General features: G+C 36.0%; 1 protein-coding gene across 1 annotated transcript in view; it reads right to left on the reverse strand.

Annotated features, from left to right (window-relative positions):
- Positions 1–22,437: 22,437 nt before the first annotated feature.
- LOC115455571 (leucine-rich repeat-containing protein 24) overlaps positions 22,438–27,433 on the reverse strand; it is a 50,502-nt gene continuing 45,506 nt past the window's right edge. The window contains exon 2 of the mRNA XM_030184207.2: positions 22,438–25,634. Within this exon, the coding sequence (XP_030040067.2) occupies positions 23,852–25,606 (1,755 nt within the window). The 5' untranslated portion in view covers positions 25,607–25,634 and the 3' untranslated portion in view covers positions 22,438–23,851. The remainder of the gene's footprint in view (positions 25,635–27,433) is intronic.

Consider the following 27,433-nt stretch of genomic DNA (forward strand, 5'->3'; position numbering starts at 1 on the left):
TGTCTCCATTCACCTGAATGTTTATTTCCGAACTCGAGATAAAAACATATCTATATTACAGATATATACTTTATTAATTTAATGATAGAACTCAATTCCGTTAATAACTTTATTAATAAAATAAAACAAATAATAATATTTTTTTTTAAATATTTTCTCTCACTAACTCCCATTATACATCTTTATGATGTTAGTGATTGTTCAGGACTTTAAAATAAAATATAAAATAAAATACTTTATTTATCACGTAGGCGAACAAAGTTGCACTTATGATACGTCAAAACAAAGCATAGGAATAATAATTATTATTTCTAAACAACTATTAAAATTACTTATATATTTATGGACATTTTAAATTAGGGATAAAATTTATACTAAAGACAAGGTACAAACCGAAGTAACCAGCTCGGGCTGACAAGTAGGGGGAAATAGAAGGGTAACGCGTCGCGATCCTCACCGGCGAGGACATGAGCCCTAACCTAGGTAACCTACCAGCCTTTCACTAGATACTTTGAAGAAAACCTATTTATAAATAAATCAATACCAAACAACTTTTCCTGTTGGTAGGATATATTTTAATACGCTTCGATAGCGACCACCGTACACAATGTTAAAACCCGCCAAAGCTGCTCACATATGTGTGTCTACGCTTGCATAGTGCCCACCGTACACAAGGTGTTAAATCTTCCATAGTGGCTCACGTAAGTGTGTCGCGTTCCGGATCAACCCATGTATATCCGATCGTAACAGGCCGGCATAATTGTGTCGACTGCCGAGGGTAATCTCTCGTCGGCATTCTGTTGAACTCCACTCCACTTACCATCAGGTGCAGTTGAGTCACTTTGCTGTGTACGCATAGGAAAAAACCTATTTATATTTGATTAGCAGCATTAATTTCTCTCGAGAGTTAACACAGGATTTGCCACAGTAACAATAACAATACTTTTATCTGTAATAGTTTATATTTAAATCACTGACAAATTTACCAACACAAGCAATATCAATATAAATCAAATTTCCCTTGCGACTACACCCCTAAGAAAATCACTCACAATCATGCAATTTTAAACCCAACAATATGTGTAAAAACCGTGCGGGAGTTTCAAACGAAAAATCTCGGCATATAAAAATAATACACGATAACATGTGACGTGACATGACAGAACACGACGCGACCGCGGCGAGGGTGTTTGTCCACCGCCGCCGACACGAAGAGATGTTATCGCCGAAGTGACACATGAAAGCCACAGACCGATTAAAGATCGGGAGACGTCAGCAAAATTGTGTTCTAAGTTCAGTGTTGTGCCATGACCCGCGCCAGGACACAGTGGTTACTTGTCAAGGCCTTGACATGCAGTCTATAAGACCTTTGTTTATTTGATTTAAAATGTTTTTGCTGATGGTAAAATATGGTTTATATCCGCCCGGATAGCGATCGCCGTACACAAGATGTTAAAACCGTCATAGTGGCCCACGTAAGTGTGTCGCATCAGCCTGTGTATATATATCCGATTTTAACAGGCCGGCATAATTGTGTTAACTGTCGAGGGGTACTCATCTCTAGTCAGTCGACATTCTATTGGACCCTGCTCTAGTTACCATCAGGTGAAGTGGCCGTGTGCGTGTGGCCGTGTGCCGTGTGCGTATAAAAAAATGTAATTACGTGTTTGATTTTTTTTTTAAATATTTGTACCTATGCATATCAGTGACAAATAAATTAAGTTTATTCGTTTCTTTTTGTAAACCACATCGATCGAACCACATCGGCTCCGTATCACTGTATGGATACAATTGGCCGCCGAGTTCTTATGCAGATCGGTTTTAAAACGTGTCGGGTCGAAGTTTCAGGCATATGAAACAAGACTGAGCTCGTTACCTGGAATTGACAGGCTACGGATAGTCTACGGATTTTGGATTGAGACTCAACAACCGACATCGGCTGTACAGGATTAGTTATGTCCATCAAGCTATTCCGATAGCTCTTCGAAATAATCTTGACGTCGACAGCAGTGGAAAGGCGCGCTGACGTGACGAGCCAAAATCTCGCAGTCAAACTTGGCGCGTCGGCAATCTTCCTTTGCTATATGTAATACGAATCTGCATAGAGGATACCTTGTAGACCAGAAAGGAAATGTATACATCGTATTGATATTATATCTGAGATATTTATACTGTCGTAGCAAGATAGATCGATGGTTTTGATGTTGTGAATTGAAATTGAAGGAATGGCTCGAGAATATTAAAATTGACAGTGACTAGTCGCCACAATAATGCCGGTTCAAACAGACCAGTTTCTTCTATAAACTAGAGCATTTGATTATGAAATATAAAGTAGTCTAGTCTATTTGAAGTTAAAAAGGCTGCAAAGAAAAAAGAAGAAGCTAATAAATATAACCTAAGTAAAATGTGTTTATATACTCGGACCATTTTATTCTTCAGTCACATATACTCTATCACAAAAAGACCTAGAAATGGAAATTTATTTCAACAAATATGTATAATGAGTGTACAGTAAACCACAAAAGTAGACGAACAACTTCAAATCTATTTTTTTATTGCTTTAAATGACGAGACAAGCTTGCCGGTAGTATTATTATTCATAGAGTAAGTATTATTATTCATATCATTCTATGTATATGTAATTTTTCCTCTCGTAGCGTCATAATGCCGAGACTGACACGACGTATGAAGTGTCGTGAAATAACATCGCGGCTATCAACCTTCGCAATATCGTGAGAGTAATTTTTGGCACATTATAAAGAGTTCAAGATTAGATTTTTTTTTATTGCTTTGAATGACGTAACGAGCTTGCCCCTCACCTGATGGTAAGCGATACGACCGCCCATAAGCAGTAGAAACACCATCCAACATCTTGAATTACAAAGTATTGTTTTGTATTCCACTGCGCTCACCATCCTGAGACATGAGATGCTAAATCTCATTATGTCTCGTAGTTTCACTGGCTACGATGAATAGGCTCTACACGTTAAGTATAAATGAAACAATATTGTTTGCGTAAAGTATTTACTTTAAGTATGCAATGGAGTAAGTAATGGATATCCATTACTTACTATTATTGTGAAGAAAAAAATGGGTAAGAAAATAAAATGTATAAGCGATTTGAAGTATTAGATTTTCTTATTCGGTTAGAGCAAAGTGGCGCCACTGCACCTGATGTGAAGTGGAGTGTCGACTGACGAGAGATGATTACCCCTCAACAGTCGAAACAATTATGCTGGCCTGTTGGAACCGGATATACACCTTGATACCGGAGCGCGAAACACTTACGCGAGCTACTATTTACTATACCTACTATACTACGCGGGTTTTAATATCTTGTGTACGGTGGTCACTAAAGAGCTCAATAAATAGGAATTTATTTAGCTTCTTGTGTCAGTGACTGTACTCGGCAATTGGTGGAGAAATGTCTAGATTTTTTATACGTCTGGTGTTCTATGAACGGCGTAGCAAAATATTTGTTTATGTGGTTATATTCAGCTTTAGTATATCTTCCTTTCCATGTTTTCACGAATAATTGTCATAAAATTGGTTTTACTAGTTTTCGCCTGCGGTTTTTTGTGTTTTATCATAACAAATATCGACAAAAAAATTGCTCATATTACTTATAAAATTATGATAGATCAGAACCACAAAATATTCTTTTGCAAATATGTCGGTGCGGTATGTAAAATAATAACAAATATATAAATGAAACTAATGGGTGGCGAATGTCGTTTACCATCAGGAACACCATTTGCTTATTGCATACATAAAGAAGCCATATAAGAAAAATCCCCGAAGCCCTCCCAATAAATTAAATAAACAGTAATTCAAATTTGTATTGAAAAATCAAGATCAGTGCTGTCATTAGTGTCACAACGCGATACAATGCTGTAGTATTCTGGTACTTTACATAATAATTAATTTATCAGCCCTATATTTTGGTCCCACTGCTGGGCACGCGCCTCCTCTACCACTGAGAGGGATTAGGCCTTAGTCGACCACGCTGGCCTAGTGCGGATTGATAAACTTCACACACCTTCGAAATTCCTATAGAGAACTTCTTAGGTTTTTTTTTTTTTGGATATCAACAACTTTTTCAAAACTTTTTCAAAAGTTTCCTCACGTTTTCCTTCACCTTTAAAGCAAGGAATAATTCACAAAGAATACACACATAATTTGAGAAAAGTTAGAGTTGTGTGCCCTTGTGTTTTTTTGGGTACCTTACATAGTTAATATTAATTTATTTATTTTTTAAACTAATTATAACTAAACAAAACAAATTAAGTTGAAGTTTAATATTGTGAACATGTTCCAAATTTGAAAAATACAGACTGCAAAAACATTAGAGCAACACTTTGTTACTTTGTGGTGGACTAAGCTTGTAATCCTCTTAGTGATAGGGATAGGTCCCAGCAGTAGGATAGTAAATAAAGTGCTGGTATTATTCACTTCGGAATATTGTGGACAAATAATTTCATTTTTAACTCCCGACAGAAAAAGAGGTGTTATTAATTTAAGGTTCGTATCTGTATGTCTGTAGCATGGAAGCTACCAAACGACAATTTGATTAAAAAAAAGCAATTGGTAATGATCCATTTCGATACAGTGTTTTTCTAAAGCTGATGGTGATGGTGATGGTGATGGTGATGATGGTTCTTATTTATTTAGTCAATTGAAGTTGATAAACTCATTTCCTACTTTCACAATTTCGATTGATTTGAAATTTGATGTACTGTTACTCTGGTGACAAATATCAAGATTTGACAACCGATGCTACAGCAACAAGTAGTTTTCGTGATAGCCAACCCTTCAGCAACTTACTTACTTAATAATTACCAGGGTATTGACTAATAAGTTCCCGTTCATCATTTCAGCCAGGAATCGTCCACTGCTGGCCATAAGCCTCCCTCATTGAGCGCCATAGGGACCAGTTCTGGGCCGCCCTCATCCATGGACTTCGTCGACCCTCATCAGATCGTCGGTCCATCTCGTGGGGGGCCTGCCTACGCTGCGTCTTCCTGTTCATGGTCGCCACTCCAGAACTTTTCTGCCCCAGTTGCTATTACGGGAATACATTAAGGACTTCTTCGTTCCTTTACCTATACGGCTATCAAAGTTACGCTTCGATTAGAAACGCCTATAATTGCTAAAAGACGGATATACCCCCGTAGAGGGAATAGAACCCTCCGATCTTGCCTAGAGATGAACGAATGAAGTCAATGAGCACTGTGTTAACTCATTTCTAGCGCACCTACAGCTACATGATCTTTCAAATGCCCAAAAGCCGACGTAGAACAATTTTAAAAGTTCCAACAAGTCACGAGAATTGTTTTTAAATATACGTAAAAAATCAACCTTCAACACGAAATTGATTGACATTTTCAATTCGAATACGACAGTTCAAAATTTTACGATAAACGGCGCCCAATAGGAAATTATGTTTTTAATATTTTCAACGTATCGCAATTTTATTATTGTTCAATAAGATTTTTAGGGGTCTCACGAGGTCGTTTGCGTCGGACTTTGAGTTTATGGCAATTGAAAAGGTTTTATGTCTTAAAAAATCTTGAATTAGTAGTTTTATGTATGTCTAGGCTTAGGCAGGTGGTTTTTATTAAATGTGGGTACTTAACTATTGAATTACGAGTATACAATATAAATTATTTCTAGTAAGGTTTATTGCACATTAACTGGGGTTGTTAAGTATAAAATTAATAATATATTTTACTATTTTTATATTGATTAGCTTTTGCTCAGGGTTCAGCTCATGTTGAAATTGTGTTTTCGAGAAAAAATATTATTATAGCATAGCATTAATAAACTGCCTCGGTGGCGTAGTTGTATTGCGTGCGCGGTATGAAACCGCTCTGAGGTCCCAGGTTTGAATCTCGGGTGGGACAAAAGGATATTGTGTAAAGACCCAGCTTAGTAGGCTAAGTATCGGCGTGGAAACTTAAATTTGTGCTTCCCTCCCTCTCTCCTCTCCACCTCTCTCCGTATTACATTTTGGAACAGAACACACTTAGCAAAAAGTGAGTGCTCTGGTTGCTCCTCTGCCTATCCCTTCGGCGATAAAAGCGTGATGAGTGTTTGTTTTAATTCTATATTATTAGCACTCAGAGGAAATAAAATTCCCATTAGTTGCTATAGTCATTTAAAAGTAGAGATTAAAAATATCTTATTGAAATAAGCAGAATTCAGCCTTAATCACAGTTATTTAGGTATCTATTGGAATAGTCAATCGACATTTGTATCTTTAAGTCTACCTTCATAAAAATTTATTCAACGATTATAAACGGATATTGGAAAAATTATAATCTTTATTAAATTCTGAAAAGTAAGATAAAAAGCTACGAAACAGATATCGCTTTATTGAATTAAATCAGTCTTTCTTTATCCACCTTTTTGACATTTACGACGGCAAAGGAAAGTAAATCATACAGCCTAAGACATTTTGAGGTTATATTTGCACAAAAAAATTGCCATTGGAATTCTTTAACGAATAGGCTGTATGTTCTTTTGGCACGAGTTAATTTGGCGAAGGAGGCTTAATATTAAAATATTCAGAAGAAAGTTGCGTATTTCAGTTTGTGTTTATTTTGCGGATTCGAATCGTTTAGTCTGAGAGCCAATGTCGGTTATGAATTCATGATCACTTTTATTACTATCGTGTTAGCATTTTGCTGTTCTTTTGTGTTTGGGACTGCAGTCTCACCGTACTATGAGAGTAAAGGAATATAGATTACACATGTGTATTGCGCATACACTTGTGCAATATAATATCTCTTACGTACCTGGTTGGTCTTCGTTAAAATTGGCCGCCGTGGCCGAAATTCGACTAATACGGATTCAAGCAGTTGCGATCTTAATTAGCAACTAATGAGTTACTTATGAATACCTACATTTTTTAAACACAAAACATAATTTAAAAATTAATACAGCATTATGTTTATGATAACTAAATGAGCACACTCTATATTGCTAAAATCTAAGGTATCGTAATAAATTCTGATCCAATCTTATTACATTTGGAAGATAAGATCGTGTGTAGCTGTTCGCCAATCCGTTTGCGGTTCGGTCGCAGGTTGCCGCCCGCAGTCCCTGCATTGCGTGTTCCACCAAGTTAATAATAAATGAAAAATAGCATTATAAAACACTCTTTTATTGTTTACCATATTATTTACGTTCGCCTTTTGTTGAAAATGCTTTTTACATATAGGTATTTTATAACAGGCGTTGGGGCGTAGTGCGTGATGAAGTTTTACGCGATTCAATTCCATATTATGTTGGTAGAATATTTGTATTTGCCTGGATAGTGACTATCATATACAATGACTTACTTATAAACTTGTTTTAGCGTTAAGAGGTGGTTAAGAATTGCTTAAATAGCTGTCAAAAACATCACCGGTTTCTAGTTTAAACCTTATTAAGAGGCAAGATGGCGGGTTTTGACTTACAGCTGATCGAGTAAATTTGTGTTTTAACTATGCATAGCTGCGAAATTTTTATAAGTAAGACTGATAGTGTCTCCCATTGTGGTCCACGTAAGTATCGCGTACCGGGATCAGCCTGAGTATATCCAGTTCTATTAGACCGACATAATTTTATCAACCGTCGATGGGTAATCATCTCTTATCAATCGATATTTTATCGGACCCCACTCCACTTGCCCACAGCTGCAGTGGGGCCACTTTGTAGAGTCATATAAAAAAAAAGTTGTATCCGCTTTGATAGCGACCACCGGGTCAGCCGATGGATATGCTGTTTCAAACTGCCGGCATAATTTTGTCGATTAGCGAGAGTAATCATTTCGTTAGTCGACCTATCTGGACCCTGCTACACTTACCATCAGTGCAGTGCACAATGTGCAATTTGCCATACTCATATAAAAATAGACATTCATAACTATTAAAAAATGGGCTGTCTTTACTAAGAAGGCTTAGGACTTAGTCCACTACGCTGGTCTAGCAGGTTGGCATTAGGCCAGTTATGCGGGTCGATTCTTCTCCAACACATAATACTTATGTGATCTCTAAATTTTTCTGTGTTTTATCGTTTCGTTAATAAGGTTTTTATCGAGCGTGTAGAGCAAGCGTTTATAATCACATATGACATAAAATATATGAAACTAGTTTTTGTCCGCGGCTTCGCCCGCGTGAGAACGATATTGCCTGATAAATATTTTCCCTGGATAAAAGGTAGCCTACTCATGTGTAATGTAAATTAGTGAAAAATAACAAAATCGATTTAGTAGTTCCTGAAATTAGTGCGTTCAAATAAAAACTCTACAGCTTTATAATATTAATATTACACACCTGCTTCCAAACATAACTATTCGCTCAAGCCTTAAAGAAGCCCAGATTAAAGTGATATTGAAATTATAATAATATCAGCCCTGTATTATATATTAGCCCACTGCTGGGCATGGGCCTCCTCTACTACTGAGAGGGATTAGGCGTTAGTCCACCACGTTGGCCTAGTGCGGATTGGTAGACTTCACACACCCTAAAAATCCCTATAGAGAACTTGTTAGGTATGCAGGATTCCTCACGATGTTTTCCTTCACCGTTAAAGCGAGCGATAATTCACAAAGAATACACACATAATATTTAGAAAAGTCAAAAAGTGTGTGCCCTTAGGTTTTGAATTTAAGGACATTCGTCTCGGCCGTCCGTTCCACAACAAACTAGGCTATCGCCGTTTATATATTAATAATTAGTATAAATTGTATTTACTCTGTATACTGAAAAACGATTCTTTCATGACACCCAATTATTCCACAAGATGTCTACAGATGATACCCATGATGTCTCACGGACACGTGAGACATCATGGGTATCATCACCAATATATCTAAACATGATAAAAACACTCAGAAATATTTATCGTAAACACCTGCAATAGATTTTTAAACCTCACAGTGATGGGACTACGGTTTGCTATTGCTCAGCGTCGGTCAATAGTGTTCGGACACTCATATGAAATGCGATCATGTCATTGACCTTTAGGAAGATGAAGAAAATTGGTACTTTCCTTTGGAATGTTTTTCGTAAGTACAGGATAAGTAAAATAAAGGGAAAGGTTCTTAATTCACCTTTATTTTATTGATATATAGGATTTTTAGAGTGTATTTCGATATAAGAGACTTATTGATAGACATTATAAATGACTTTTGTGTATGTTCAAATGATTGCATCAGAATTATTAAGGATTAGCTTATGTTCACGCTCCGCTTGCATTGATAAAAGTAACCTATATCACTCAGCGATGACGTAGTTTTTTTTAATTTTCCGAGTCAGGTTAATAGAGAGGAGATATCTCTTCTAAAAGTAAAATATACCATATTCTTATTATTTTTTTAGACCAACACAGTAAAATGACCCCAATGCATCTGATGGTAAGTGTAGTAGGGTCCAATAGAAAGTCTACTGATGAGAGATGATTTCCCCTCGACAGTCAACACAATTATGCCGGCCTGTTGGAACCGGATATACACAGGCTGATCTCGGAACGCGACACACTTACGTGGGCCACTATGGCGGGTTTTAACACTTTGTGTACGGTGGTCGCCATTAGGGCGGATATATAATATATCCTACTACTAGCAAACGTCTATATTTTTTAACACTGGCATGACAGTAACTCTCAAGTATCTAACCATAAGTCAAAACGTCTAGGTAAAGTATAGACTAAAGAGTAATGATTACCCCTCCACAGTTGACACAATTATGCCGGCCTGTTGGAACCGGATATACACAGGCTGATCTCGGAACGCGACACTGACGTGGGCCACTATCACGGGTTCACACTTCGTGTTCGTTGTTTGCTGTGATATACCAGCAGACTTGTACAAAATTGTTTGGTGTCACCTCAGAAGCAGTCGTCAGCTTTATATAAAAATAAACTAAACTGTATAATAAACTAAATAACTTTAAGCTAAACCAGCCTTTCCTTACCCTCTTAAATCCGCGAAATTTAATTTAAGCATAATATCACTAATAGTTTAATCCGTTGCAGCGAAAATCCAACATCAAGGCAAATTATCAAACAAGCTCTTAGAGCTAGAATACAATTTCCTTCAGACATCTGCATGCTTTATTTAGGAAGATTGCTTTAATACACACGTTGTGAACAATGTTATTGTTGTCTAAGAAGTGAATGAGTTAGATGAGAAATGTATTCGTCGCTTTTAGAATTAAATAAATGTTATTTGAAGTCTGGAATTGGTGTACGATATAGCAAGAGGTATGCAATCAGGCCATTCCTTACAAGTTCTGGAGATCTATAGAAGCAGGCCGCTCCTGACTTGTTTTGGAAATGGGAGGCCTATGTCCAGCAGTTGTCTTCTGACTGATGATGGCAATAGGCTCGCCTCCTACACCATGTGATAGAAGAAGCCTCTGTCTATACCTATGGGTATAAAAGATGTATACTCTATTCCTTTCTTTTAAGAACGATCTCCAATCAATTGATAAAGATGATTTCATACAGTTCGATCATTGTTAATGCATTGCGATAATAATACCACTTAAGACCTTCCCGTGATCAAACGGCCTTGAGAATTCGTTCCGTATGGGCCACTAATAAAGGGCTGGAATACTCGTATGCTGATTTGCGTATAATTGTTTTAAAAATTCAATTATAGCTCCTTTTGAAAAAAAATATACTCCTTATTACATTGTCTGTCTTAAGTGTTGGTTGTAAATTAATATGTTGTGTAATTAATAGGAAATGCCTTAGATCAAAAATTTTGTGGCATTTTCATTATGAAATTAATGAAACAAAATCAACATATAAAAAACTTTAAACATCCAAAGTAAAGATAACCTATTTTGAAAATATTATTTCTATTTCTTTTTCTATATGTATTTCATGTTGAATTGATAACTTCCCAAAAAAAAAACAATAAGAATACCATGATTCTTATTTTTTTCGCCTTAAAATATTGATCCCTTTTTAAATGCAGTTTCCTCCCAAATCGATCAAGATTTCAAGCTTTTTTATCCCTAAAACATCTTGAGCTTTCAAACCTCCTTATCCTCATCGGCCTACAACTGTCCACTGCTGAACATAGACCTCCCTTAGAGCGCGCCACGTTCTCCTCATCCAGGGTCCACCGCCGATCCTACGAATGTCAGCTTTCAAACCTGGTAAGCCTAATTTCGATCGACCTTGATTTATAACACTCTGGAGTCTGATAGTATTCTTACTCTCTTCACGTACGCTTTAGCGTCAGCCGGTTATATTCCGTATATTTAATTCAGTTTTTGTGTACGTTATTGCGCGAATTTGTAAGAATTAGATATTTGCTATTCTAACAGTCTGTGGGTGCTTCGAAAGCTAAAGGCCAGGCATGAAGGAATGTGTTAAAATGGGGTAGAGAAGAACAAGAGTGATTTATAATAATCTCAAAATTTAAGGGGTCACCGAACAGAACATCTAGCAGTCATTTCAAGTCGGTTTTCTGTTAATGGTAACACGCAAACAAAGCCACGAACAAAAGTTATTTTATAAATATAAAAATAAGTACATTTAAATTTTGAAAGATCCAATTTCATATGTTGGGTGCTAGTGGCTAAAACCTCAAGTCCCGAGAGAACGTTAAGCCGTCGCTTAAATTTAATAAATGTGATCCAACTTCGCGACGATGTTTTAGTGGCCTTGTTCTTGAGTGAAACCAGAGGGGACAAGGTTGGAGTTTTTTTTAATACAAATAAACTCGAACAGCTTGTTTTGATGTGCCAATTGTTCCAAAACATACAACAATATATAATTGGTTTGTAGTGAGGACTACGATAGAAAATCATCTGCAATTTTAGGCACTTTATGACCTTCTCATTATCAGCAAAAATCTGAAATTCTTCACTATCCTCTGAAGTAAGATCAGTGTAAGTCAGTACGCCAATCTGGGAAAATCCGAGGAAGTTCCTGACCATTAACGTCTGGACAAAAGTCCACCGTCGCAAATACTTCACTTTCCAAGTATTAAACTAGAACTACCACAGAAAAAAATGCAAAAATATATGTGGATTCCTCATACGATGTGGTGGTGATATTTGAGGAAGGAAAAAGCTAAAGAATAGTATCCGTTGGCTGCACATTTGTAGCGCTAAACGATGCCCGCGGCCATTGGGTTTGTGGCACACAAAACGTATTTTTCATTTTCAACCACGCGAATTTTTAAAAGTCTCTTTGTTAAATAACATATACATTGTCATCTGTATAAATCAATCCAAATACATATATAAATGACAGTCAATTTACGACATGAATAAATTAAAAAATTGACATGCACCTACAAATTGTTCGCGCAAGGCATCTCAGTATCTTCTGCTATGAATCTTAACATGTGATTAAGTCACTCAAACTTATTATCAGGCAATACTGATGAGAGCACAAAATTGTTCAATATTATCTTTAACACGTTGAGTGTGAATCCAGGTCTGAAACATCTAATTTTTTTATTTTTTTTTATTGCTTTAATAGACGAGACAAGCTTGCCGTTTGCCTGATGGTAAGCGAAGCGACCGCCCATAAACAGTAGAAACACTATCCAACACCTTGAATTACAAAGTATTGTTTGGTATTCTACAGCGCTCGCCATTCTGAGATATGAGATGTTAAGTCTTATTATGTCATCCAGTAGTTATACTGGCTAACATGGAACATAACAGTGACTACTCATAGCTGCTTGACGGCAGAAATAGACATTGCGGTGGTACCTACCCACGCGGACTCTCACATATGAGAAACCTACTACCAGTAAACATATGAGCAATGTTAGATTTAAATATCGTGATTTCTTCATAAATGTACTGAACTGAAAGCTATCCATAACTTATTGTGTCACGAGCTTAAAGCACACATTTCCAACCGTTTCGGTTATTACCACGCGAGAGGAAGTAATTATTTTAATTATCCCCACACTCAGCCAAAGATTGGAATGGTTCCATTTTTATTTTGGACTGGATTTTAATGTTCCATTGGAATTTAAATGGAGATACATTACTATATGCTATGGAAAGTGGGATGAAAGAATTCATGTTCTAAATTCTAATCTTAGTAATTTTATTTACTTTTAGGAAATCCTCGCGATTCATCTTGATTATTGCTCCATTATAAATTATTATCTGTACTAATTATTAATACTAATATTATACATGCGGAAACAATTTAGCCTAACGCTTTCAGCTAGTTCCACTGATCAGATTTTCATGAAATTGGTACGATCGAAGCTAGAAAAGGCTAAGAGATATTTTTAAAAATATTTATAACAAATCCATTCCCACCCGGGCAAAGCCGCTAGTAAAACCCAGTTTACGATACCAGTATTGTTGAAGTTATAATATAGAAATTGTGCGTTAACCAGCTTTGTATACCTGGCTTTATTTTCTTAAGACTGTACGCGGTTTTTGCTATTTAATTCAGTCTATAGTTGCACCTGTCTAATTGTCATTCACAAACAAAATCTGCTGTGTAATGCTGTTTTACAATTAATGTAACGCGTGATCGATCCGAATAAATTAAACTACAAAATATTACATAAAATTTCATTTAATTACAACAAATCTTGTAGTCCACAATCTCTAGGTGTTAGAAATGTCATGTTAGCGTTGGATATTATATAAGAATGTCGACAAGCTCTTAAATCTATATATATATATATATATAAAAATTAATCCCGATTTCCCTTGGTCACGCCATCACGCGTGAACGGCTTGACCGATTTCACTATATTTTTTTTGTGTTTGTTATTGTCAGGAGAAGGTTCCTATGAAAGAAAAAAATCAAAAAATTGCGCGGAAAATTAGAAAATTTAAGAAAAGTTAACGAACATATTCATTTTATATAACTGTCAATTGTTTGAAATAACTGTCAGCGATTGACAGAATGCGAGCTGCAAATTCATAGTTAAAACGGGACAACGTCTGTCGGGTCAACTACATTAAACAAAACACGTGCGTCGTTAGGTCATAAAGTCATATTAAATTTCATTTTAAAATAACTAAATGTCTTAAAAAGTCTAAAACCAATCCACAGTTAGTTGAACAACCTTTATTTAAACCTTTCCTTGGCCCATCACACACAATATGATGAATCAGATTTTTGGACTAAACACCCTTTTTGTTTTAATAATATTCATTAATTTTGTTCTAAGCCGGCAGTGCATTTTTTCCCTTACGTTAGGTGTTTATGGACTTACTTTTGATCAAGTGATCCACTCTCGTTTGTCGGTCTATAGTCGTAAAAACTCGTTGATTATTTTCATATTTATTTTATTTATCAGTATGAAATAAATTCTGTTATATTATGGTACGTACAGTGCTGAGGTCTCAGGTCGGGCAAAGTGATATTGGGTTTTTCTATACAGTTTCAGCCGGGAAACTGGAATTAATTCCCGATCGGGCGATACGCTCGTTCCCTATCACATAATGAGATGGAATAAACACGGCGTAAGTGGAGTTTGGTCCAATAGAATGTCGATTGACGAGAGATGATTACACTTGGGCAGTTGACACAATTATGCCTTCCGGTCGGTATCAGGTATACACAGGCTGACCCCGGAACGCGAAACACTTAGGTGAGACATAGTACGTGTGTGCGGTGGTTGCTATCCGGGCGGATATGAAATATATCCTACCATCGGCAAAACAGAGTACATAACAATATAAAGTCCATATAATAATCAATTGTTAATGACACTATATTCGTACATTATCATTAATTACAAGTCGTCACTTTAAAATCATAATAATAATTCAACAAACGCAGTATAATACTTCATACAACTGTCTTTAAAGACTTCATTTCTCGAACAACTATGTCGAACTTCCTTGTGTATATGTACTCAAACTTTTCTAGGATAACTATCTGAGCTCAGCGCGCCAGTCCTAGCGTTCGCGGCCATCTTTCACGAGCGCTTCTGTGACGCCATTTGACTATCAAGAACGTCTTCCATTTTATAATTTTATTATATCTTCCTAATTTATCTTTTGCCATACCAGTTCAAAAATTTTAAGGTGTTTAAATTCGCCTCCGCATTAACAAAAACCTTTTAGCTTTAGTTTTTCAGATATGTATTTCTCCCACTTCATGGAGGGGATTAACGTCAGGCAGGCGACCGGCCATAAAAACTAACCTAAATCCTCTATTCTAAAGCTTGAAAATCCTACATTGGACTTTTTCTCAGAAAGAAATGAAATAAAAAAAAATAAGGACATGTGAGAGATATTTTTTATAATCGGGCACCACTAAGTAGGTAGAGTCGAGTTAAAGTTTCGATTATTATCCTTTGCTAGCCAACACAATCTTTTAGTCTTGAGGCTGTAATCTTGTTACTAATAAACTTAGTTAAACCGTGTTTTAAAATAATACTGTTAATTTATTTCTTAAATCACTATTACCATATTGTATCCAAATTACAAATCACATACCTACACTTCATCTACATTCTAATGTGGAAATAATGAATTTGCTGGTAGGATATTCTCGTATTTAACATACACCCAGATAGCGACGATCATACACAATGTGTTAATTAAAACCCGCCATAGTGGCCCACGTAAGTGTGTCGCGTTCCGGGATCAGCCTGTGTATATCCGATTCCAACGGGCTGGCATAATTGTGTCGACTGCCGAGAAGTAATCATCTCTCGTCAGTCGACATTCTATTGACGAAATCATTTTCTAACCTGTTTCGCCGGTAGAGATTAAAATTAAGAATAAATCTGAATCCAAGCCGCTACCACCCAAAACCTATACATCGTTTTTTAAAACCGCCTGGAAAATGAGCATAAATATTGAATCATCACCCAAAAAACAAAATTCCAAATGACTGCACTGTGTCCCCCCTGGGACATTAGATTGATTACAAATTTATTGTACTTGTCATTTTAAATTAGAATTGACTTTATATTTTACTTAATTTTGAATTGTAATGATTTAATACTGTGACGATTATTTTGTTAGATTTATATTATATAACGTTGTATGCACTTATAATGATAGTACACACTCATGAGTTTTATTTTTGCTTTTATTTTGATATTATTGTGAGCTATCGCTGGCGGATCTAATTAAATAAATATCTAATCAACAACACGGATCATCATAAAATAACATTTTATCTACATTTAAAGCCACATAAGATAAAAAAGGAATCATTAAAAGTTGCCTATCGCGAGTAATAAAATGGCAAACAGTATCCTTAATTGACTGATATTAAGCAAAACAAATCAAAACTGTCAGATATAACGAGGGGACATAGAATATAAATTAACAAAGAGCAATTACAAATTGGGCCGGATTCGTAAACTGTCGTGTTTGTACGCTTATTAAATGATAAATTATATTAAAAGATTACTGTGGGTATTGTATTTGCTATTTCCGTTCTCCGGAATACATATTAGGCTGTAGTCGTAGTCATGGGAGAGTTAGAGATATTGCTTGAAAATTCTTGATTAAATAAAACTCCATAAATGACAATAAGTTTGTATTGCCTAAAAATGTGGAGGGACTAGTTGGGAGTGAAACAGGCGAATGTCCGCAGGTACAAAGCTTTTCTAAAGTTTTGTGTCTATTTTTTGTGAATTATCGCTTGCTTTAAGGGTGAAGGAAAACATCGTGAGAAAACCTGTATATCTGATAAATTTTGAGGGTATGTTTTGCCTGCCATAGTGGAACAGACTGCCATGACAAATGTCCGCTGGTTGAAAGCTTTTTTGAAGTTATGTGTGTATTGTAGATTATCGCTTGCTTTAACGATGAAAGAAAACATCGAGAGTAAACCTGTATACGTGAGAAATAATTCTCTAGGATTTTGAAAGTATGTGAAGTCTGCCAATCCGTACTAGGCCTGTGCGGTGGATTAAGGCTTAATCCCTTCGGCCTAAGGTTAAAGGCTAAGACCTAATTGAGGAGACCTGTGCCCAGCAGTGGGGCAGTTTATATAACGCTGATATTAAGTGCATTTGATATCTTCTCGAATATTACACGGCTGAGTACACCAATTTATTATTAACATCTAAGTAGATGTTAATAATAAATTGGTGTACGTACAGTACTAATAAAGGCATACATCTAGTAATGAGAAACTATTTCAACACACACTCGCGCCGCTTATCCTTAAAGGGGTATGCATCGGCGCAACTGGGGCACCCAGTTTCCGTCACACATATTCCGTCCCATGATGTGATAGGGGGCGAACCTATCGCCATATTTGGCTCAAATTCAAAATTCCGGGCTGATACTGAGTAGAGAAACGAATATCTCTTTACCTGACTCGGGGATCGAACCCAAGACCTCAGCACCACAGCACTGCAGTCGTACTGTATTACAACTGCGCCAAGACAGTCAAACTATTCAACTATTTCGAATTAATTTATTTGTCAGCTTTTTCAAGGTGCCATATTATTTGGCACGATTCTATCTTTGCAATAAAACTATTATTATGAATTGTATCGCGGTTTATTATATTATTATTTATAGTTCCGAGAGAGATTGATCATGAAAGCTGCATAATATAAAAAACCACGATAAAATGAGTTTTATTTCAATGTCTAACATTCGCGTAAATATAAGAAATCGTTATATTTCTAACTTTTTAACACCTACTAATAATTGTAGACTTCGAATATTATAAGCGATTATAAAAGGATAGGCACAAAACGTCTACAATTCAGTGGACTGGAAAATGAAGGTAGGTTTTACTATAATCTTCAATATTCTGGCATTTATCGTTTTGAATTCAACTTATCATGATAATATTAGGAAAGTGAGACTGGGATGTAATACCATAACAGGCCGACATAATCCTGTCGACTGACAAGTAATCACCTCTCTGTCTAGATACTTACCGTCAGGTGCAGTACGGTCCCTTTGGGGAGTCCGTATAAAAATACCGCATTAAGGTTATAGCTCAAGGTCCAATTTTCATACATTTTGTTTCACCTTTAATCTGGGTAACTAAACAAGTATTGACAAGTAAAGAATTTAAATTCACGTCTAGTTAGTGATTAGTTCTCGCAGTTGAAAGAAAAACGTAAAAATAATTAATATGCATGGATATTTCGGCCTTTAAAATTTCGTCATATTAAATTTTAAAGGCCGAAATATCCATGATTATTAATTATTTTTACGTTTTTCTTTCAACTGCGAGAACTAATCACTAACTAGACGTGAATTTAAATTCTTTACTTGCCAATACTTGTTTAGTTACCCAGATTAAAGGTGAAACAAAATGTATGAAAATGGACCTTGAGGTATCGCCTTAAGTATCAATTATTTGCCAGTTGAAAAAAAAGAAAAAGAAAAATGGTAAAATAACCGTTACATTTTTGAATTGCGAACGACGTTTAGCTGTCAGCATTCTAAAAAAACAAGAGACAATCGTCTTGCAATTCCTTTTTTGAAAACATTCAAAAACTAAGTATGGTAAATAGTATGTAACCAAGTGGTACTAGTCCAGCGTAGAGGAATTAGAACCGAAATCTATAAGTTTTAGACGTGGTTTTCCTACGCCTGGGCATGGACCAGCTTACGTACTATCATACAGATCCCATTTTATTCAACTAAAAAGAATTTATGACCGTAAATCGCCAACTAACGTTATATTACCAACATAATAATGCATTTTAATAAACATAGTAAACGATACGCTACTATTAAAAGCTGGCTATTTTCAAGCTATTACTCTTCAATTAACCGGCCACTAATTAAGCGGTAGAACTGACTAATGAAAGCTGAAAATAACTCATAATTTTCTCAATTAAAACTGCTTATACCATGTTTTTGCTAGAGAGAAAATAATTTTGGATCCATCAGATGTTGCTAGAAGTAGTGTGGATCATTCACATAGTATCTCTGATAGTATCTCTGACATATCTATATTAGTATAATTATGTTTAAAATTAAAGTTGGTCGAAGATTACTCCACTTTTTACTTGGGTAAAATCTTAAAATACCTTAGCTATCAAGCCCAGAAACGACTTTCAAAACCATTGAAAAACTATTACTGAAAAGAAACTACTTTATGATTATGCGACAACTCAACGTTATGTTGAATACAGTACTTAATATGTTTAATACATTACTGTCAGTATTCTGTTTAGTGTATATTTATAAATAAAAGAAAATAAAGTACAAATTGCGGTAACGATTTCGCCACATAGCCCATTAAGCTTTATCAGTTGCAATTAAATCAAACTTATCTTAGGGTTCACAAAGGATCCCTAAGGTGCGAAGCAGAGGTAGTTATATTGTTCCAAAATTCCTTTCCCATCACAAATGGTATCCTGTTTCGTATTCGCCCTGGATCCACGTAATGATCCGTTGTACTATGCGCATCCATAACCCCCGAATGGTTCCCCAGGGAGGCACTGCGTTACATTCCCTAATATGCCGATTCCTGTGCTGCTATTATTCTGTGTTCCGGGATTTTTGCTGTTGAATAAGGTATGATTTTATTCACTTTCTTGACTGAATTGTTGATTATGATGATTGGATTGTTGTTTATTATATGAGAAAATACATTAAATTCTAAATCTTAGAGCAATATGGAAATCATAATAAGTTTTGGTTTGATCATGAAGATTTTTTTTATTTCCTTGAATGATGAGACGAGCTTGTCTTTCGCCTGATGGTAAGCGATACGACCGCCCATAAACAGTAGAAACACCATCCAACATCTTGAATTATAAAGTATAGTTTGTTTTTCCACTGCGCGCGCCATGCTGAGACATGAGATGTTAAGTCTCATTATGTCCAGTAGTTACGCTGGCTACAATGTCTTTCAAACTGAAATACAACAGAGACTACACAGTGCTGATTGGTGGCAGAAATAGACATTGTGGTGGTACCTACCCAGGCGCACTCTCACATATTAAAGACCTACCACCAGTAAAAAATTAAAACCCAACCAAATTGCATTCGAAAAACCTACGGTAAAGTGCTCGACTTAAGAACTTTTCCTCTTCAGGCTAATTGACACTACAGAAATACCAAACAATTCTAGGAATACAACTACACAAACTTAAAAAAACTGCATTTAAGATTATCTAATGTCCATCGTTTCCTACAATTTCCATCAGAAGTTCCACAAAGGAGCAATCACGAACTTTTTCCAAGCATTTGTTTTAATTTAAACAACTGAAACTATTCTCACTGCGAAGATATTTCTTAATGGTCTTTGTATTAAAGTTATAAAGTTAGCGCCACATAAAGGTCTTAAGTTGGAACCACTGTAATTACGAGCACATCATTGTACTTTATGTACTTTTAAATTATTTAAAAACTTCATTTGTTAGTGGTAATGCTCTGTTGAAGAAGTGTTATAGTTTATGTCGAAGTAAGGTCACGCTTTGTTAGTGCGAGGATATATAACTATATTACTTATGAATATTGACCTAAAATTCAAAATTGTGAAGATATTTTGCACTGAAATGCCTAAAAATGTATAGTTTTTTTTTTATGATTTCTGGGTTTCACAAATGCAATTGCCTTCCATGAGACAAAATATGATGCATTAAAATATTCTTAGTGTGTTGTAGTATAACCCATCTGCTTCCTAAAATATACCTAATTACCCTCTTTATATAAACTTGTTATATCAGTGGAAAGATGCGAATGAGTCTTAGGGTTGAAAAAAACATCCAAATTATTACCAAATAAAAAAAATATCATAATTCTCGTAAAAAAATCTAGAACATTTATTTCTCGTATAATAACGGTTTGGAGGTATAAACATTTCAATCCAGCTTAGTTTCCCTTTACTCCTCGAGTTCTATTCAACTCATTTAAAATTCTTGAGAAGTTGGCATTTTATTCATAACTAGGTCCGCCAGCGATCACATTCGCGTAGAATTTTATTTGCATTATTTTGTTATGGTTTTAATTTTTATAACTTGTGGGAAATATTACTGCACCTTTTTTTACCTTAATAGTGGAATAAAGATAGTGCTTTTCTTGCCGTAATAACGAAATAGAATGCGAGAAAAAAGTTGTAGACTAGTGTCACTTTACCTGCATGGAGAACAGAAGTCACTGAGTAGTTTTCGGAATGAAAAGGCTGTGTCATCTACGGCATGGTCTACCCTTACCATTTTTCCCCACATTCCTTCAGAACTCTTTTTAGTATTTACACCCAAAATTTCAAACTTTTGTATTATCATAAGTGAGACTTGAAAATATTTTTTTTTGTTTATCACATCCAAAACCTTATGTTAAGACATGAAATATGCAAATCCAGATTCAAACAGGCTGGCATGATAATATTGACTGGCGACGGGAGTCATCTGTTGTCCATCGATAATATGTGGAACCTACTTCACTTACCATTAGGTGTAGTAAAGTCATCTTGCGATTTCTGTATAGAAGCATGAATATTCTAGAAGTTATGACTGTAACTGCGACAACAGATACCTACAAACAAGTATAGACTTGAGCATGTTGTTGTGAGATGTCAGATCTCCAACTATCTTGTGTCGTAACACCTGACTTAGACTATTGCTGGTGTGTTCACAATACCTTTAGTGGTTTGTATGACAGTGTTTTAGAGCTCAAATTTATTCTTGTTTCATGGTTGTTGTTTTTAATTACTTTAAAATAACCATCAGATTTAGATATTTCCTAAACAATACTGATAAGAAATCTTTAAACTAAGTCTTTGGTTTCCATTCCATTTGCCTTGCTTTGACTATTTTATTCTTGATTCAAGAAAAATATTGTCGGTTTTCAGTTGTTTTCAGTGTAGGAAAATTTACTTTACCTATTTTATAGCCAACTTTACTATCTATATAATCAGACGAGCAAAATATTTTATCTCTAGTTAGTTTAAGGTAATGAATGAATTATTTAAAACTAGCAATAGAAAACACAATTATAATTTGTTCACTAAGATATTTCTTGTCTTTCATATTGCAAAGTGCCTTTAACAATCATAATTAATATTCATTGTATTTACCTAGTTCTGTTGCAAGAAGTATTCTTATATTACCTGATTGTGTTTTACTCGCAACTTGTTTATATTGCGTTTTTAACAGAGGAATGATTTCTTCCTATGGAATTATCATCCTATCGCCAACTTTGATAAAAATGGAATACACGTTAACCCTCAGAGATTCAATCTCGGACAAAAATGCACACCTTATATTACCCAACCTGCGATACAAATATACTTATATGTTTTCTCCTCTTACCTTTCAGTCCGAACTGGCTTTTTTAGTTACATTATGCTTTGTTTTTTAATTTTACCTCTAGCACTAAATGCCTGTAAATGTCCGTAATTATTACTATGATGTACCTTAACCTGCCATAAGTGCAACTATGTTCGCCTACGTGACTAAAAAAATATTTTATTTAAACCCAGAACAACTTATGGACACCCCATTCATTTAAGGAAGTTAAACAATAATACGCCAACTTTACTTGATCAGTTTATATTTCTTTTACATTAAATATTTTTGCTTTCAAAGAAAATGTTTAGAAGCTATTTCGCTTTACACTAATGTGTACAGTTTATACATAATAATACGCCACGTTAGACGGATTCGGAAAAAATGACTTATTATTTTTAAAAGTCAATTTAACTATGATCTTTGAAAACGAAATTTTAAATGTTGTAAGTAGAATTTTTTAAACAATTCTTGTAGTGAATCATTCAAAAAAATCTGTTATTAATGATTAAATTATAACGCAAGGTAAAACAGATAATAAAGCATGTAGAAAACCATAGTGTTCTGTAAATGGGAAGAATTATTTCTAGTCTTTGACATCCAATATCCGACTAACATGGCGCTAGCTTATAGTTAAAAAGACAGACGAAAACAAGACAAAAGGGTCAGTCTTATATTTGGGAAGTTTGTATAATAAACAATATTTACAAAAGTTAGGAAGACACTTATAGAAACACGTACAACATAAACGCCTACGAAACAAATAAAGAAGGATCTAAACTAGTGTTGTTCGTAAATCGATTAAATTATATATTGATTAAAAAAATATATAAAAAAAACTATATATTAAGGTGCTAGGAGAATTTATATCCAACTCGACACCTATAAAAAAACCTGTCAAATATTTTTTTTTCTATGAATGACGACGTAATTTATCCGTTGAAGGGCGTTACTATAGTTATCCGGAATTACATATAACTGTACTAAAATTACCATTGGGCACAAATTATAAAAGATCGAAGACTTTTTTTTCATGCAACAATGGCTATCAATAATGGACTATGCATCGTGTAAATACTCAAACATATCATAATTGAAGTCACTATTGCACGCAGTTTGTCCCCTTCACAGTATTTCGTTCATCTGCGTGTAACAAAGCGAATGAAAAATTGTTTCGAAACGAACTGACACCTCCTATTGCAATTTCCGTCACCAGAATATAAAGTAAAATATTATTGCTTTTTCGTTGTATATAACAGTCCTGGGCGAAACAAAGTTGACAAAAACACACAAAAATTCTAATCGATATACGAACAACACTGAACATAACGCTTTCATTTCAATCTGTATCCCAATCTATCAACAAGTTCACTTTAAATGCAATTATACAATTTATATCGATAACAACCTTATGTATTAATCTCACGGGATGTCACACATCGTTCCGACTTAGCACATCACTATTTACATCATTAAAGTTTATGACGATTTGGCGGTAATTTTGATTTAGGAGTCTCATTTTTCCACGAGCGCTACCCCTTAGCCGCCTACCGTCCCAAATATTCTTAATCATGTCAAAATTATCATATGTAAATATAATAAAATGGGAATAGTCTAATTGACAATATTGTCGGTACCAGGTCACCTCAGCGTGGAAGCGTCCAGTACCAGGGGCCTAGGCTAAAGCGAGACAAACTCAGGCGGTGGCGGCGGTAAGGTCAGCACTGGTGTCTCCGAGGCCTCAGGGTGCTCTGAACTAGCGCCTGGTAATGACCAGGTAGAGCTTCCTGTCGCTGTAACTCTTGGACCCATGTTATCATAAGCAGGAGCAGTACAGCACGATCTGTTCCTTCTCGGTAAAGTTGCACCACCGCTCAGCAAATCAGGGTACTTCCCTGGCTCGCCTCGACCAGCGACTTGAACTGATATGAAGATGTTCCCATAAGGTACTGGTACAGCAAACTCTGCTGGAGGTGGTGGGAACGTACCAGGCGTCCCTTCAATAGTTATATGTACTGGATCGAAACTGCATGTTCTGGGTTGGTCGTCACCCAAGGATTGTTCAGTCATCTCAAAATCGCACGGTGAAGCCATACTACCGATCGAGCGATCGCAACTGACGACTACTGACGCATCAATCAAGCGCTTTTCTTGGTCTGTGAAGCTTCTACTGGGAGGCACAGTTCGTCTTCTTAAATGCCAGCAAGCCACAGCGCCTATGAAACCAAGAGTTGCTAGGATACCTAAAGCACCAAACACCACACCTAGAAGTTGAGGGATTCCCGGAGCCGTTCTGGCCGTGGCAGTTTGCGATCTTGGTAGCACGAGGCTGATAATAGCTCGAGCCTCACCTGCTACACTCTTTGCTACGCAAGACCATTCTCCAGCTGCATTTGATGTAACATTCAATAACGTAATGTTTACCCATCTAACGCTACCAGGAACTCTTTCTTCTGAATCTTCTTCGACCGTTGTCTCTGTCTCTTCCATATCGCAGTCAATAGAACTGTTATGTACATCTATGCCGTCAAAAAGCCATGATACCGTAGGCTTAGGAACTCCATGGACCCAACAACCAAAAGAAGTGGCTACTCCTACTTCAGCTCTCACTACTAATGTACTGGTCCGTACTTCAGGCGGACACGACATACTCTCACTAGGCACGTTGCGCCACTTGTTCCCAGCCTGCGCCGTGGGTTCAACACAGAGTAAATCTTCCGTTCCTAACTTGCTCTCTAAAAACCAGTCTTTAAATTCGCGTAATCTGCAGTCACATTTCCACGGATTACCTGACAGGGACACCGTTTTCAAAGCCGGCAGTGAGAACGTAATCAAACGGAGGAATGTAAGTTGGTTTCTACGTAAATCTATCGTCTCTAGCGACTTCAAGTTACGTAAAGCATTAGTGTGTATTGACCTTAATCTACACCCGTCTAGTAAAAGCATTCGCAAATGCGGCAGTGGCGGGAATTGGTCAGCAATAAGCGCCGTCAAAGGGTTATTCGTCAACACAACCAGACGTAGTCTTTCGTTGCCCCTGAATATGTCTTTTGGGAGATGCGCGAGGTCGTTGTCTCCAAGATCCACTTCAATTAATATCCTTAACTCTAAAAATGCATCTGGATGTATCGATCTAAGATTCGTCGCTCGCAAGTTCAATCGTTGTAGGTTGAGAAGACCGATGTTAGAGAATACTTCCTGAGGCAGATTTCTCAGTGGGTTATCGTGAAGGTCGAGCACTTGTATATCTGAGGAGAGCGTCGGCGGGCGGCGCAGGTCACCAGAGGCGCAACTGGCGGTCTTCTTACCCGATGACCACTTGCACTTGCAGGTGGCGATGTGGGCACAATCGAGCCAGTCGCTAGCTGTCCGTGCGGCGCTCGTGGTAAGTATCACAACCCAGTACCACCTGGCCCACGCCACGCGCATGCTCATATCATTTCGGCTCGGTGTTTACATCCGCCTGAAACAACAAAGTGTACATTAATCAAACTCTATTAGTTAAACAGTGGAACAATAGCCGATGGTTAGCCATCATGCGATTTAAATCATATTCCACGAGGTTGTTTTAACAACATGTGGTTTCTGTTTAGCTTTGCGTAAATATTTATTGTGTAGACGTATTGCGGTCAAGGAGAATGACTGAGCTCGATAAATTTTTAGCGTTTTTTAACATCGGTGTTGTAATGTAAATCTGTCAGCGCGGAATTTTGATGTATGACGCAATTTCGGTTTTATGTCGGACTATTTGGTAATATCTGAAAATTTAAGAAATATTTATGATATTCAGTTATTGGTTTTATTCGTTTAATAATTAAACGATGTTGCAAAAATTCCGTAAATGTAAATATGAGGTGCATACAATAATATTCCTTCACAAACTAAACAACAAAGAAATGGAAGCTAAAAAAAAACCTACAATGCAAGACAGCTATAAAAATTAATTAAAATAATTATAACGCTCTCTTGGGTCGTTTATTATGGAAGCGCTTTTAAATTAGTAGGAATAATATTTTTCCTTGTACACTTGCTTTGTTATTTTAAAAAGAAATATTTGGTTTATTTTACGTTGGTGTTTTAATAAGAACTGTTAATTGTTCGTTAATTAAACAAAGAGATTACATGAAATTGTTTCGAATCATTTGTAGACTTGTTTTATAAGAAGCATTACTTAACTATAATTTACGAACTTGCTTTGTGCCAAAAATTGACATAAATTTCATTTAAAAATATCGGGCAAAGAGATTGGTTCTTACATTTTTTGAAACTATTTCAAATTATTTATATTCTAGGTTACAAATATTTTGTTTAGCGTTTACCATTTTAGGCATATTATGTAAACGTGGCTCACTACGGATTTAACACATTTTTGTACGGTCGCTGTCCGGGCGAATCTAGACACGAGGTAGCGTGTCCAGCCAAGTTAAAGATAACAGAATGGCGAGTAATACCGTGTGTAATATTACCCGAACCATTTTGAGCCATTTAACAACACTCACAACCAGTCAAATCAGCCTTAAATATATTTATCCTAAACTAGAGGAAGAAATAATATTTTAAGTTTTTATAAAATATTTGAATTATGTTTTTAATAAATATCAGGACTAATCATTGAACGTGGCATTAGCGTTGCCAGAAGTCCTGTATTTAGCGGGATGTCCCGTATTTAAGCAATTTTTAAAATTTCCCGGCGAGACAGGCTCTGTCCCGTAAATCGATCGATCTACAATTGACAAGTATTTACGCACGCAACGTTCGCATTTTCGGATACATATCAATACGACTCGGTTTTTAATAAATTTAACAAGAAGCGAGTTGATTCCTGTTTTTAATTACGATTCTAATTGTATTCATTATTGCAAATATTAAAAAAAAACAAATGTCACAAAATAATTTTGTTTCTTATTTGACCCAGGTAAAAAACTAAAATCCCGTATTTTTAGCGCATTAAGGCATTTGTCCCTCACTAATTACTTAACTACTGAAAAATCTGGCAACACTACTTAGCATCCACTTAAATCTCATTTTTTTTGTCGTTGAAGTCAACAACCAAGGCATATATCATACTATTGAACTTAGCACTCGTTTAAAATTTATATTTTTTAATCGGATACAAATCTCACCACACGAGATATTTGTATGGGATTTCCTCTTGACGTAATAATGCCACGTTAAATCATGTTTCCGATAGGCCCACTTAGAATCGCTTCGCCGGACGTTTTCCGTCTAGATTAGTACGATTAATGGGTCGGCCAGTACTAT

Source organism: Manduca sexta, chromosome 7 (genome assembly GCF_014839805.1).
Source record: "Manduca sexta isolate Smith_Timp_Sample1 chromosome 7, JHU_Msex_v1.0, whole genome shotgun sequence".
NCBI classification, from domain to species: domain Eukaryota; kingdom Metazoa; phylum Arthropoda; class Insecta; order Lepidoptera; family Sphingidae; genus Manduca; species Manduca sexta.